This window comes from Coccinella septempunctata, chromosome 2 (assembly GCF_907165205.1).
Source record: "Coccinella septempunctata chromosome 2, icCocSept1.1, whole genome shotgun sequence".
NCBI classification, from domain to species: domain Eukaryota; kingdom Metazoa; phylum Arthropoda; class Insecta; order Coleoptera; family Coccinellidae; genus Coccinella; species Coccinella septempunctata.
In genome coordinates this window covers 34,870,814-34,885,607 of record NC_058190.1, presented here as the reverse complement: position 1 = coordinate 34,885,607, position 14,794 = coordinate 34,870,814, and the positions used below count along the sequence as shown (strand labels likewise).

The following is a 14,794-nucleotide window of genomic DNA, read 5'->3' as shown; positions in this document are numbered from 1 at the left end:
GTCACCAAGGGTGTGTACTAAAAAAGCACCAAAGAAAGCACTCTAGTGCTAAATATCAAATTTTGGCGATTTTGGAAATCTGGAACAGTATCACCTCATGTGAATTTCTGGAATTGTAAGATTGGAAAGGCTGATGGATAATTTCCATACAAAAATACGAAAAGTAACAGTCAAAAAAACATTTATTCCTTAGAAACTTATAAGAAATACAGTAAGAATAATAAAAAAAATGAAAAATGTTCAGATCTATCATTTTTGATCAGAGCTTCTAAAAAATTTATGGCTTACATTAAATATAGAAGTCAAACAAATTAGAATTGGATTGTTTGTATAATTAATCACAAAAATCTTGTATGGCCACAATGAATTGAATACATCAAAATATATATCTCAATTAGTAACAAGCCTACTAATATACAAACAGATCAATTTTCACAATACTGCTCTTTGTAACATGTACAAAATCCTTATACAATACTGCTCTTTGTAACATATACAAAATCCTTATGTTACTATTTTATCAACTAATATCATTCAGATCCAAAAATTTACAAACATACAACATATGACCAAAAATAAATACACAACAACCTATTTTTGCATCAATATGATAACAACCATCCAATTATAATATCCACTTCACTTTTCTTGTGTAGTGCTCGTTGAATCTGAATGTGGTAAAAAATTATAATTGAATATGACAATAGGATGATTGTTATAGCTTCTGGAGAGAATCTCCTGTTGCTGAATAGACAGAAAGTGGCCTGGAATAGAGGGAACATTGATTGGATTAACATAAGAATATTGTGTTCCAAAAGGATGCAATGAGCTAGGATGACCATAAGGTAATATTGGCATGAATCCAGGTGGTGGTCTAACCATCATTGTACGAGGCTGCAACATATTCTGGGGACCTCGAAATGCTTGAGTTTGTACATGTGATATCATAGGGTGTACTATATTATTAGGAACAAAATCTGATGAAGTAAAACCTATTGTATTCTCATAAATCACAAACTGAGATGCTACATCGCTAGTATGGTGGAGAGTGGAATTTGAATAGCTTACATCAGCACCATTCACTTCGTTAATGGAATTTACTTCTTCTATAGGTACTTGTTTGGCACTTTTACAATAAATGGAACCACTGCAGTCTGCTTCACACTGAGAAGTTCGTGATTCTTGAGTCATACATTCACCAGGCACAAAACTAAGTCTTGACACAGCTGCTTCATCCTTTGAGTATAATGTGGGATTTGATGTCGGACAATGATGAAGAACATCAAATTCATCCAAAGTGTTCTTATCTTCAGTCAATGCAATTTGGTTCAAAATAGGAGTTGATGTATTTAGTTTACCATTATTAATATTCAAATTATTGAAATCGGAAATAGTATCTGATAAATCGTGAACATTAGAGTCTTTAGGCTGACAGAAATGAGATAAATTGGCTGCACTATTTGTTTGGGATTTATTAAAAATATTCTGTACAGACTCCTCAGCTGCATAGTTTGGAATTATAGGGGCCGGATCATGATACCCCACTTCATTTTGATGGTTGTGATCAGTATGGTACGTATTTTTGTGATACGGTTTGATAGTTTCGACGGAAATATTAGAGGAAGTTTGATTTTCCAGCATCTCCAATCTGTCATGTTCAGTTAAAACAGAATCTTCATTGAATCTGAATGAAGAGAAAGTATCAGTCATGTATTTCCTTTCTGATGATTCCATATTGAAATCATTTTTCTGCACACTATTTTCCTGGTGGGAGTTACTGTTAGAACTGTCGTCATTACTGTTCATAGATTGTGATTCATAAGTGGACACTTTTGATTGACAGGATTCAATAGATTTCAGTTTTTCATCTGAATCTTCATCATCAGCATCGCCAAAATCTGAACCACAAACATCGAAAATGAGTTTAGTAGATTGTGAGCCCTCCTGTGGATCGGATGTACTTGTGACTGCAAAACATGGTTCTTCATCAAATCGGATTAAATCCGGTAAAGGGATGTCTGGTATAGGAAAATCTAGGGGATTTTCCAATGTGCTTTGGTCAAAATCGTTGTAGCTGGACAATAGACATTTTTGATCTTTATCCTCGTTTCTCTCCAATGTTGTCAGATTCGTTTGCAATTCAATGTTCATAAAAAGATTTGTGGTGGACACAACAGGACTGCTGAGCTCAACGTCCAAATCTATCAGGTTAGATGATGATTTCTTACTTGAAGAATCCTCTGATAAGTATTTTTCAAGTTCCGCCAAATTAGAGAACTCTTCTGCAAAAAAAAGAAAAATTAGCTCCGTTTCCTGAAACAACCAGCAGAAATTTATAAAACTAAAAACACTCGGATAACAGCAACAAAACTAATACAAAATAAATATTTTGAAAAGACGTTGGTCGTTTTTCTTTCTGTCGAAAATCGTTTTATACAGAGTGTACCGAAATTAGATTGAAAAAATTAAATGGTAAATTCAAGTCGAAACATTCATATGAACCAATACCTAAAAAAGGCTCCGTTTTCGAGATATATGTAAGTGAACTCTCCGAAGACAGTTATTTCTAATTTTTGCCAAAACCAATAGAGAAAAGTGGGTGAAAATATGTACAGTCCTGGAATTTTTCAGCCTCTATAGAATAGAATGAAATAAATGACCCAGGTCAGGTCAGTGACGGATAGTACTTAATAAAATAAAGTACTTAAGAGCTTAGTGCGGCAGGGGAAAAATTATTTGTGTGGATTCAAAGGAAAAAATTTTTTTTTTAATTATCATAAAATGAAAGGAAAATCATAATCCCTATTTTTGATGCGTTTTTCCAAAAAATGCGGTGGAAGCAAATTGGTTTCGTCATACTTGTGAAGGATTTCCATTGGTTCAGAGAAGCCCCTCAGTCGTACAAACAATAAGAACGCAAGCAGCCATGATCTACAGCATCTATATCCTGGGAATAGATGTTCTTTGAAATTTGCCGAGCTTTATATCGAATGTAAAAATTTATTTTTCGGCCACTGAATATTCAAATGAATTTTCCATACAAAGTAATCAGCGTTTTAATCCATACTTGTCTTCCCTATTGGTCGCCAACATTCGTGATCCAATACAACTGGTTGTTCTCCCTGGGCTACCCTCAAGAGATATAAAAGAGGAAAGTTGATGTTGAGTCCAGCCAGAGTTGTCGTGGTGGCCATTTGTCAGATATGCTGTTTAACATATACATATAATTACCATCGATGACATTACTCATTTCAACGAAATATTTTTCATTTACTTCCACTCCGTCAAAAAAAATTCGGAAAGATGTAAAAAGAAACCTTCCTTGCAATCTTCAAATCACAAAATGATATTCTGTTGTATCTAAAATATTGGTGGAGAAGCTGTTCGAAATACAGAAAAAGAACAAGTAACTGATTGTATAGGGGGTTAATTTAAATGCTATATGTTAAAATTTAATTGTAGACATGTTTAATCAACTATGCGTTATCATTTTTCCGAACTATAAAGTTCGGAAAAAAGTTTATATAAATAAACTTCCTTTAATTTTACAGATAACCAGATATGTTGATTTGTGATAATATTAACATCACTTGAAAGTTATCGTACAGCTTAAACAATTACCACTTAGGATAGATTGAATTTTTGAATAAATTATGGCAAACTATCACAAAAAAAATTGATCGTATGACTTTACTGATATTCCTGAAAGTCTAGAGCCAAACTTATTTGAGGGAAAAAAATCTAGCACTATGTGCTTAGTCTGAAAATTTGGTATAAATTATAAGTGAATTAATATAAATGAAGAGAAATCTTTGAAAGGGGAGGTGGTTGTTTTATGGGCGAAAAATGATTTTTAGAATTTCCAGCTAAACTATACTCCGTATTGAAAAACTTTGTGAATGAGAGTTCTAGGTAATAGCAATATCTACAACTTTTTTATTCACCAATTTTCAATATTACTTCAAATTTATGGAGGAAAACGAAACGTCCAAAAAAAATGTATCGATTTAGATTAAAATCGCATGTGTTAAATGAGCATTAATTTCTTTGTAACGAAATATGCATTCTTGTGTTCTTTACGAGTCACAATTGAAAAAAAAACCGAGTTTTCAGACCAACAATTTGGTAAGCGAAATTTCGAATTTTCGTTACTCGTAAAAAATACATATTTCGCTGCAAAAAATTACTGCTCTATAAAGACATGTAAATCTTGATTTTTAGTTAAACTTCCTGACCGACCACATACTGCTGAGTTTTTGGTTTCGACGGTTTCGACCTGGACTATAATCTTCCCAGAATTATTTGAGCTCAATATCTATTCGGGGTGACCAAAAAGATGCTCATAACTACCTGCCTTTGTTAGAAGGATGAAATTGTTATTGAAATCATGCTGTACTTGTTACACTCTGATTTATTCCTGAAAATTCTACAGGATACCTGCAAAAAGATGAAGAATTTCGATTCGAAACTTCACCAAAAACTTCACTATTTCAAAAGGAAAACCTTTTTTTATCAAATTATTTTCCTATTCCTCGGAAAAAATAAATAATGTCTCATCAACCATATGCGTAAAACTGCCAATTTGGGATATTCAAGAGATATGTAAGTATTTTGTATTTCATTAGCAATTCATATTTATTTAGAAAATGGTAAATATCAGGAATTCACATAGAGTGTCTAGTGAAGTTTTACTCCGAGAAAGAACCAGATATCACGTATGAAGATTACTTGAATCTCATTATTTTTTATGTCGAATGTAATTGAGTTGTGAATAGGACATTTAGACTCTACAAGAGGACAAGAAGTACCGTCAGAAGAATAATAAAAAGATAGGATGAAGAATTTTGGTTCCTCTCACAAATTTAATTCAGAACAACATTTGAAGGAAACTGATTTCATGAAAAGGGTGCAGGTTTGTACAATGCTAATCGAGTTCAAGAAGATAGAAATTTTTTTTGACTGTGTCATTTGGACTCACGAATTGAAATTCATAAAGAGAAGACATAATATGAATTCGAGTCGTAATAGGTATGAGGAAAACAATCACCAATTCAAACATAGGTCAAGGGAACTTTCAGGGGTTTTGAAATTTCAATATTTTTTATGCCATTACGATGGAACTGCTAACCTAAAACACTCGAAACAAGTGTTTTTTTATAATTCGAATATGTAATTGTTTAAATTTAGGGGATATATATTCAGTGATACTATCACAAAGATTTAAGCTGCAAGGGGAGAAGAATGTTTAGAACTTATGGTTCCAACAAGTTTTAATTCTTCATTAACCTGTGTATGTACCAGTTTAATGGAGAATTGAAATTTTAATGGATCATTAAATTCTAATTAACTGGCCTTAGGCCTTCTATAGAATTTTTCGAGACTGGTGATTGATAAACCATGGTCCTAATCTGTCAACCACGGTCACCCAATATGAAGCCCTCCGATCACAACTTTTATGGTAGGATTAGAAATATGGTATATGCAAATCCCTTTACTGGTTAAGAGGACTGAAAAAACGTCTCAGGAAGTGAATAAAAAAACTTTTAATAAATTCGTCCATTAATTGAAAAATCTTCGAATTTCGAATCAAATTTAAGGGTATGCTTCATCTGAATCATAATAAAGCGGCCTATTTTCCTTCTCTCTAATCTTTGTGCTCCATATAGCGACACAGCAAATTGGATGATATTGATGCGGCCGGTGCCAAATGCTGTACTGTACAACCCGTGAAACAATTGAATAACTACACGCGACATTTCCTTGTCGTTTACTCTCTAGATTCGGTGATTAGAATGGGCCCACTAGATCGTGTGATTTTTAAACCTTATGATTCCCACGACATTTCCAGTAATTCAGAAATAATCAATTCACATTACAATTGATATTTTCTGAAATACAAATGATTAAGGGGTTACATGGTTTTCGTGGGTTCAAAAAATCGAATTTTTTTGGCTCATTACTTTCTACAACATCTCAAGAATATTGTCCTAAATTTTCAAGTCCATCCGAATAATAGTTTTGGAGATACAGCCTTGGGAAGGTGTGCGCTCCAAGTCCCTTTTATTGTTACTCAAAACTTCAAACGCGTTTTACTCGGAACCGTGTTTTCAAAGTCGGTTGTCAAATGTTCTCGAAAACTACACAACCGATCTTGATGAAATTTTACACAGGTATTCGAGATACAATTTACTCGTGCTTGGACGAAGGATGTACAACTATTTAAAAAAAAACAAAATGTCAAGAAAATTTGAGCGAAATTTTCATTTTTTTGGAAAAATGTCTGCCAAAATTCCAATTTTTACTTTTTTTTCTTTCCTTCGGTCAATCACGAGTTTATGGTCTTAACTAAACCACTTATTTTTGTTTTTTCATTTTAGATGATTTTGTCAGGAGTTACGCTGACAACGCGAACGCACCTTTTTTCCGAGGGGTCACCGGAAATGCTCTCACAATGGAGGAGTTTTAATTTTTTTATTTTGAAAATTTCAGAAATTATTCTTTAAATATGTATCTACAAGACAGAAAAAAGTTTGAATTAAATAAATAATTTTTTACATAGAAAAAAAAATATTGAAAATAGGCCTTTTTTTACCCGACGAAACCCATGTGACCCCTTAATCTGAATTACAATTGACAGTTTCGGAAATATATGTGACTACACTGAATCTCAAATGACCATTTCTGAAATTAACTTAATAAATCTGAATTTCAATTGATCATTTCTGAATTACAGCTGGAAATGGATTAGATGGTACTGGAAATTTTCGATTTAAGTAGGTATGCACCAGCAGCAATGATGTCCATTTTCTGATAAGTTATATTATAAATAACCCTTCATATGAAATAATAAAATATTACAGTCTGAAGACTAAAAACTTTAGTTTCCTACTTAATTGTTTTTATCTTCCGAAACTATAAAAATATCTCGGATTATGAGAGATTCTACCGCATCATCGAAATTAGTCAAGATACCAAAACTGCTATGCTTTCATTCGACAATTCTTATTGAAATTATCCAAAATCTTCGGGACAACCCACAGGTAGTTCCAAATGTTGACCACAACACGAACAATGGTTTACAACCACAACCATCGGCTTTCAATTTACTTATTTGAAGAAGCCGTAATGCCGGTTAAAACTACCCCTGCCAACAATGACATGAATAAATTGAATATACGTTATATTGGCAATCGGAAGATTTCACTTTCAGCAGGACCAAATTTAACGGATCCAAAAGGTCTTTATGACCATCTATGAAATGCGGGCCCCACCCAGCATAATACGTATTAATAAATATATCGACACTTATTACATGGAAATGCTTCATCGCCGACTCCGAAAATGTAATAAATAAATAGAACTTTCAGTTTAGCGAACAGCTAAATATGCGCAAAAATACAAGAGGTTATTTTTTCAATGAAAGCATTAATATTCGAACATTATTTCAGTGTTATTATTTCTAATTAATTAGCTTACATATGAGGGGTTCATAGTTGAAGTGAACCAAGTCCATGCAGCCTAGTTTTGGGTTAAATGGCTCAGAAGTTGTTTATCACCAATTAACTTTTTTAGATTTTAAAAGGTTAGAATATGAGCATGCTTATATTCAATGGGACATAAAAAATTCTTATGAAATGTGTCAATATTGCCAATAGACTTGTTGGAGTAAATTCTGAGGAAAATTCCGCTTCTTGAAAATTTGATCGTTTACAAGATGCGAAACAAAATATATAATTTTTTTCAGTCCGGAGCTGTGCTATCAATAATTCATTATTAACAGTGGATATTAGTAATTGTCCTATAAGCGTTTCTTGAAATTTGCATTAAAATCCATGAAGGCGTTCAAGAGTTATACCAACTGAAAGTTTTTGATAAAATACATCAAAAATCCTGAATCTCTTAATATAATATGGTTAGGACATATTTCGAACACGGCTTCACACTTCCTGAAAAATGCTGCATCTGCACTGATACTGAAAGCCTATGCGACAGTATATGTTTGTTTAATTTGTGGTGAAACATCCTGAATATTTAGATGGAAATGAAATACGAGATTGTGATATTGAAAAAACCACAAATTAGTGAAAAATCATTTACGAAGTCATTTCATAAAATAAATTGTCTTCTTACTTACTCAGAACTTTCTCATGCCGTGATGGGTGTTTCTTCACAAAATCACTGAAGATTGAATTTTGTTCTTCTTTGACCATTCCTTTGCTTTGTAATGAAGAATTGATGGAACTTTTGTCGAATATGGACTCCGATACGTATTGATTTTTATCCAATGATAACGATTTTTTCATCCTAGTTTGTCTCAGTATCCCTATCAATACTTCATCATTGTCTATATCAATTATTCTTTTAGACATGAACTCATTTTGTTCATCATATCCGCAACTTTTTTTAATATCTTTTCCACAGTCTTCAGTTGTAGTTTCTGATACATATAGTACTCCATAAGCCATCTTATTCATCTCATCTGTACTTTGCACAGTTAACAATTCTTCAGGTTTGAAAGATTTCGTCAATGATTTCTTTTTTTTTGAAGTGATTTCCATTTTTTCCTCAATGCTATCAATCAAATCTTCATGACTAATTCTGCTGAAATATTGGGAAAACAGGAAATCTGCCGTAACGGATGTATTCAAAAAATCTGAAGCTTCTTCCAGGGATGGCACTACCCAGTTCTCAATTTCGTCAAAGGTGGGGAAAAGGTGGATGAACTGCACTCTTGATTTGCAATTGGGATCTTCAATATGTTTTTCTTGACTTTGGTTGATGTAAATTGCATATTTGAGATCTACTAATATATCACTTATATAAAATTCGCTGTTTCTCAATTTTATATCTGCCAAGTTTTTAATTTTGTCTACCCTTCCAATTTCTGCGGTTAGTTTTTTCATGCAAGTTCGCCTGCTGAATTCATGATTGGCATATGGGGACCATGTTACTCCTTTATGAGGTGGATATATGTCAGAAAGTCTACTTCTTATAGCTTGACTAGGCAGTTCACTGAATGCAGTAGTCAAAAACCAAACCTCTGATTTTGAAACCTTTGCTAGAGTACCATAATCAAAATAGTAAACTTTCAAGAATTCTTCATCAGGCATCGCATTGAGAATAACAGCCCTATGAAATTTGTCTCTATATAAAACAACACAATGAAGTCCCTCCACCAAGAGAGATCTTGGTACTAAGTACCGCTGGTAATTGTCTTGATAAAAACATTGCATATCACGCATCAAGTATTCCAAATTCAAATTATCCAAGATGATCCAAAATTTGGATATATCATAGATCTCTCCAACAATCACACTGACACTCATACCCACTTCTAACACATCGCAGGCTTGTAGCCTTTCTATTTTAAATCCTAATTTTATTGCATCTTCTGGTAGAAAGGTATCGAAGGAGCCCCATTTCATATCAGGAATAGCTGCAATGGGTTCTGGAGAAGTGGGTTCTTCGAAACTTTCCTCTTCCTCGGTGTACTGCGAAAAAAAAGACTGAAATCAAAAATAAAATCAACAATAAAAAACGAAAATATTTATTTATTTTAATAAATCCTACTGAAGTTAAAAAAAGTGAATATTCCCCATTTATGAAAAATCAAATAGTATAAAGAAGACAATCCAGTGTGAGTACACAAAATTATAGTATTATTACCGAGATTATTACTGATAACACCCGAATGAGTTTATTGAAAACTTCTTGAAAATAGTTTTCCATAAGCAATTAAGAATTCAAAAACAAGAAACTTACCTTAGGCATTGGAGTTCTTGCATCATAAAGTTTATAATCAGATGGAGATTCCTTGACACAATGAAAAATATCCTCCAAATCAAAGCACATATAAATCAAACATCTGTAACCGTAATTTTCGAAACATAATTCTTTACCCATCAAATTTTTATACGCTACAGGCAATTCCGAGCACCAAATTCCATCCGGAAAACCTGATATCAGTTTTTGAAGATTGCACTGCACATTTTTTGGGATAAAATTCTTTACTTTCCTGTGTATTCTATTTTCATTATTACGTTCATTTTTCTCTATTAATTTGGACTTTTTTTTCAATAAACTGTGCATAAGATCACCTGATCCAGTACTCCAACCGGATCTATTGTTCCTTTCAGAACTATTTTCTGCTTCGCTGCAATATTCAAATGTATTATTCTTCTCTATTGATTTTCTTATAACTCCTCCACTCCAATAACTTTTATTCTCCTGTTTCTTGCTAACCCTCAAAGAAACATCTATAATAGGAAAGTTGTCTGGAGATGGAGAACTTAACTCAATCAAAGAACAATCTTTGCGTTTGGTTCTGTTGATAAGGTGTGAACTCTCTTTAACTGTTTTATGGCTAGAAAAACGTTGTGTGCCTCTCTTTGTTGGAAAATTTTCTACTTCCTTTTTTTCACTTATCAGTCTTTGAGCTTTTGAATATATGCTGGAACTATTTTTAGGTACTGTAGTTTTCATCTCAGTGAATTTGAATTCATTATTATTTGTATGAATTTTTTCATGTGTACTATGTTTAGATGGTATACTTTTCATCTGATTGAACTTAAATTTATCATCTTTTGGGGGAGTTTTTCCATTTGCACTTTGTTTCTGTGATGCACTTCGCATATTAGTATTTGTACTATTATTTTGTAGGGAATCAGTCTCATATGCGGTACGGTTAGTATTCTTATTACTATTAACACCTGATATTTGACTTGAATATCCATCATCATGTCTTATGTTTTCTTCATTATGTGATCGGCCCTTTACAGCGGAGTCTGAAGTGGTGTAAGTTGGGCTGTAAAAAAAACATTGTTGAAAAAACTAACATACTAATCTATATATTCTGATGTTTTTTAAAAAAAAGTCATGAATTTTCTCTGAAAAAGTTTCTCTATATGTAGACAGGGTGAGTCAACTGTGTTCGGACGGTCGATAATAACTCTTAGAAATTTAAAGTTGTGGAGTTGGCAGAGTGTTTCCACAGACCAGTTTTAAGTTTGTAGAGAAAAGCCGAAGGCTTGGACTAGTAGCGTTTGGTCAAAATAGATTTCTGGCGGAATTAACTTTCGTTTTTTTTTATAAGGAAAACGTCCACGGATAGAGTAGGGTGAGAGGAATATTCTTTCAAGAAATTGCGGACTTCGAATAGGCCGGCGAGGTTCGAAGTTCAATGCTTAACATTTGGAATTTTGTTTCCTAATGAAACAAAATTCCGTTTCGTTTTTGTGTGATTATTGAGTAGGGTGAAGGGAATATTCCGTGGAAAAATCATCATAATTTTTTCCGGTTTCTTCATTCGAAGTAGTTTTATTAAACGACGGGGGTATTTCAACATTTTCAGATGTAAACAAATATTTAAACATAAACAAAAGTTCTGCAACCTAAGTGACAACTAGGAATCACCAAACATTTTCGAAATCTGTGTTTAGTGTATTTATTTTGTACTGTTTTTCTAATAGTCTGAGAGCTGGCAACGAAAATCGGCAAGAGTTTTGTAATGGCTCATAATTAAATATGATTTAGTATTGAGGGTGTACATTAGTCAGCACCCACTCTCAAGGTCAGGTAGTGTAACACCTAGCGGCGACGCACTTTTGATGTAGGTATATATAAAATTATAACATACTCTACAAGTATTTTGTAATGATTGAAAATAGTCACTCAACAAGTTCATAGAACAGAAAAGTTGAGAAAGTTCTCAGACCTCATTTTAGTAAAACGCTGTGGGTCAGTACACCACAGAAGTTACTGCCTTAAAAATGTCGTTTCAAGAGATTCGTAATGGCTGAAAATGCATTTATTGCTCAGATATCATATATTATTTGAGAATAAAATAGTCAGGCCACATATCAATAAAACAGAGGCAGTCAGCAGTCACCCAAAGTACGGATATTGTAATTTTACATAAATCAAAGAGCATCGCCGCCAGATGTTCCACTACCTGACCTTAAGAGTGGGTGCTGACTCATGTACACCCTCAACACTAACTCATATTCAATTATGAGCCATTACAAAACTCTTGCCGATTTTCGTCGCCAGCTCTCGGACTATAAAAGCGGATTACTAGTAAGTATGATTGCCACTTATTTTGTGTTTTGTTGTTGAGATCGAATACCATTTCTAGTCATTATTCTTTTTGTAGTATGTAATAAAGAATTTTGTTGAACTATTCATAAATGATCTCAGTAGTGATATGCATCATTTCAAATTCTTTGCATTATTAGCAAGTAGCCGAAAACGAATAATAGTCTCAGGGCTGAAAAGATCTATTAAAAGAGTTGATAGTGAAAATTAAATTGAATTTAAACTAATATGTACTTCTCAGTGATAGGATCGGCTAGAATAGGAATACAATTTTATTAGAGTAGACCCTAAACTCTTAAAAAACTTCAGCCCACTGAATAAAAAATACTTATTATCATTGTGCCCTACATCATTTGCAGTTCCATCTTCTGATTGATGTCGAAATATTAATTCGACTTTAAATATACTATCTATAAATGGAACCGCATGGAGTAAAATGATGATGAGATATCAGGTTTTTCATTCTATTCACCTATTATTTGAGTGCCCTGTCAAAGATTATGCGAATCCTTTGAAATTATCATGTTTTTCAGAGGGAATTCACGAAATACATTTATGCATTTGCAAATCCATTAAATGAATGAATTTTCAAAGAGAATAATATTGAATGGCTTATATTTCTGGAGCATGTCAGAGTTGCTATAAGATCTGTTATTAGCAGTTACATAGTAGCTTTAGAGCAATCAAATCCGTGAAACGATTTTAAATTTTTAAAGAACGGGGATGTCTTAGAAATCCTACAAAAGGGTGTTCAATATTTGCAACAGATACCCATATTAAACTTTTTGTTTCAATAGCGTATTTCAAATGTCGGTTTTCTTCTGTATTATAATATAATACATCTGTATCACTGCCGATTCGCAATAATGGTAATGTTAATGTTAACGGTGAGCTACGATGTTAACGCTTAAATAATAATAAATATATAATAAATCTACTACGATAAAATTCACGTTAATGTCAAGCGTAATGCTAATGATAATTGTATCCCGTCAAAAATATTTCTTGAATTTATTGTTATTTTTAAGCCTTTGTATCGTAGCTCATCGTTAAATTACCATTACCATTAACATCATTGTGAATTGACAGTTATAATATAATACAGAAGAAAGCCGAGATTTGAAATACGTTATTGGAACAGAAAGTTGAATATGGGTAACTGTAGTAAATATTGAATAGCTCTTAGTAGGATTTCTGAGAGATCCCCGTTCATAATATTATAATGAAAAATCGATTATAATAAGGGAAGTCCGAATTTATTTACAGAATCTTTCTTTCGCCCTACACTAGGGAAATAAATTAGCCCAAACTTAGCTTACAGGAACACACAGAGTTCGTTAATGGGGAAAATCTGATCAATACTTTTGAAGTTAAAACCATCTTAATTTTTTTCTCTCATTCCGCCGTGAATGATTTTCACTCGTCTTTTGAGGAACTAGATTAATAAATTGATAGAATTTGGAACCAATATTAAGTTCCATTACTTTTATATACCTTTTATATAGATGATTGACATATCGGGATGGCTATGGAAAACCGAATTTGAGTTGGTAGTAGCCCATAAGTTCCAGTTAGTATTGTGAATTAACAGTAATCTATGGGCCTAAAACAGATTAATGATTTTCAGAAAAATAAGTTATTGAAATCACGGAACGTGTTTCGCTATCACAATGGTATCTTGAGCTGCTATATTATTAAGTTTATGCCTATTACCAACTCAAATTCGATTCTCCATAGCCAACCAAGATGTCAATAATTCTTGAATGGACTATAATACATCTATTAGGGAATGATACATAACGCCTGGACTCCTAGAGTATTAATAAAATTAGTGGCCAACATAAGGAAAAATACCGAAACAGGTCAATTTTCATTTGGGCTAATTTTTTTTATTGGAAATACGTAGATGTATGAAATTGGCAATAGGAAATTTTCAATTGAAAGATGTACCCCTTCTTCCAACTTCTCTAAATAAAAATTGAACTGGAGTTCAACAGTTGGAGTATTTTATGTGAGCCATCCTGTATAAGTGAATAATCGTAAATAATGTACTATAATATGATAGGTAGTTCTATAAAACGAAATATCTAATTTGAAAGCCACATTGTACTTACATCTTGCAGTTTTTTGTAGAAACACCTTGACTCCTGGCACTTTTGCGGCGTTTAGAAAAAAAATTTCCTCGTTTACAACTCGATTTTTGTTTCATAACTAAGTTATTCACGTGTGACGATTTTTCAGATTCTATTAGAACAATTTCAGAAAACTTTGAATCACCTTTCACTAATAATACATCCGGAATAGATCTCAAAAATTCCAACAAAGATTTGTAACCAAGTTTACCAAAAGGAATACCTATTCCTTCTTGTTCTCTGAAATCGTTATCTAATTCAGAAACGTTAAGGACAACTGGTGAAGATATCAAAATACTTCGAAGCATTGCTTTAACTTCAAATAAATCTGACCCCATGGTTCGAAATAAAATTATAATCTAGGCAGCGACGAAAACACTTAGCACTAAACTTTTCGACCACTTTGTTTTGATTTTAGGTTTGAACTGTTAGGTCACAGAACATCAAATCTATCAAATATGTTTGGTTAACGCATAGATCTTATGGAGCCATAGACAAAATCCTCACCATAGATTTTCTTTCTTCTCCTCCTTCTTTTACTTTTTTTCTTGACCTGTGTGAGCATTGAA

At 32.9% G+C, this 14,794-nt stretch overlaps 1 protein-coding gene across 3 annotated transcripts; it reads right to left on the bottom strand.

The window, feature by feature from the left end:
* Positions 1-491: 491 nt before the first annotated feature.
* Positions 492-14,656, bottom strand: LOC123307331. 3 transcript variants are annotated; one of them, XM_044889589.1, is made up of 5 exons: positions 14,208-14,656; positions 9,763-10,804; positions 8,135-9,506; positions 1,535-2,282; positions 492-1,501 (listed from the first exon to the last, which is right to left on the bottom strand). In XM_044889589.1, the coding sequence occupies exons 1-5, from the start codon at positions 14,561-14,563 to the stop codon at positions 640-642; spliced, it is 4,380 nt and encodes a 1,459-aa protein (XP_044745524.1). In that variant the 5' UTR covers positions 14,564-14,656; the 3' UTR covers positions 492-639. The 3 variants fall into 3 exon arrangements, with proteins under 3 accessions (XP_044745524.1, XP_044745522.1, XP_044745523.1); XM_044889587.1 differs by having other exon boundaries at positions 492-2,282; XM_044889588.1 differs by having other exon boundaries at positions 492-2,282; positions 8,135-9,491.
* Positions 14,657-14,794: the final 138 nt, after the last annotated feature.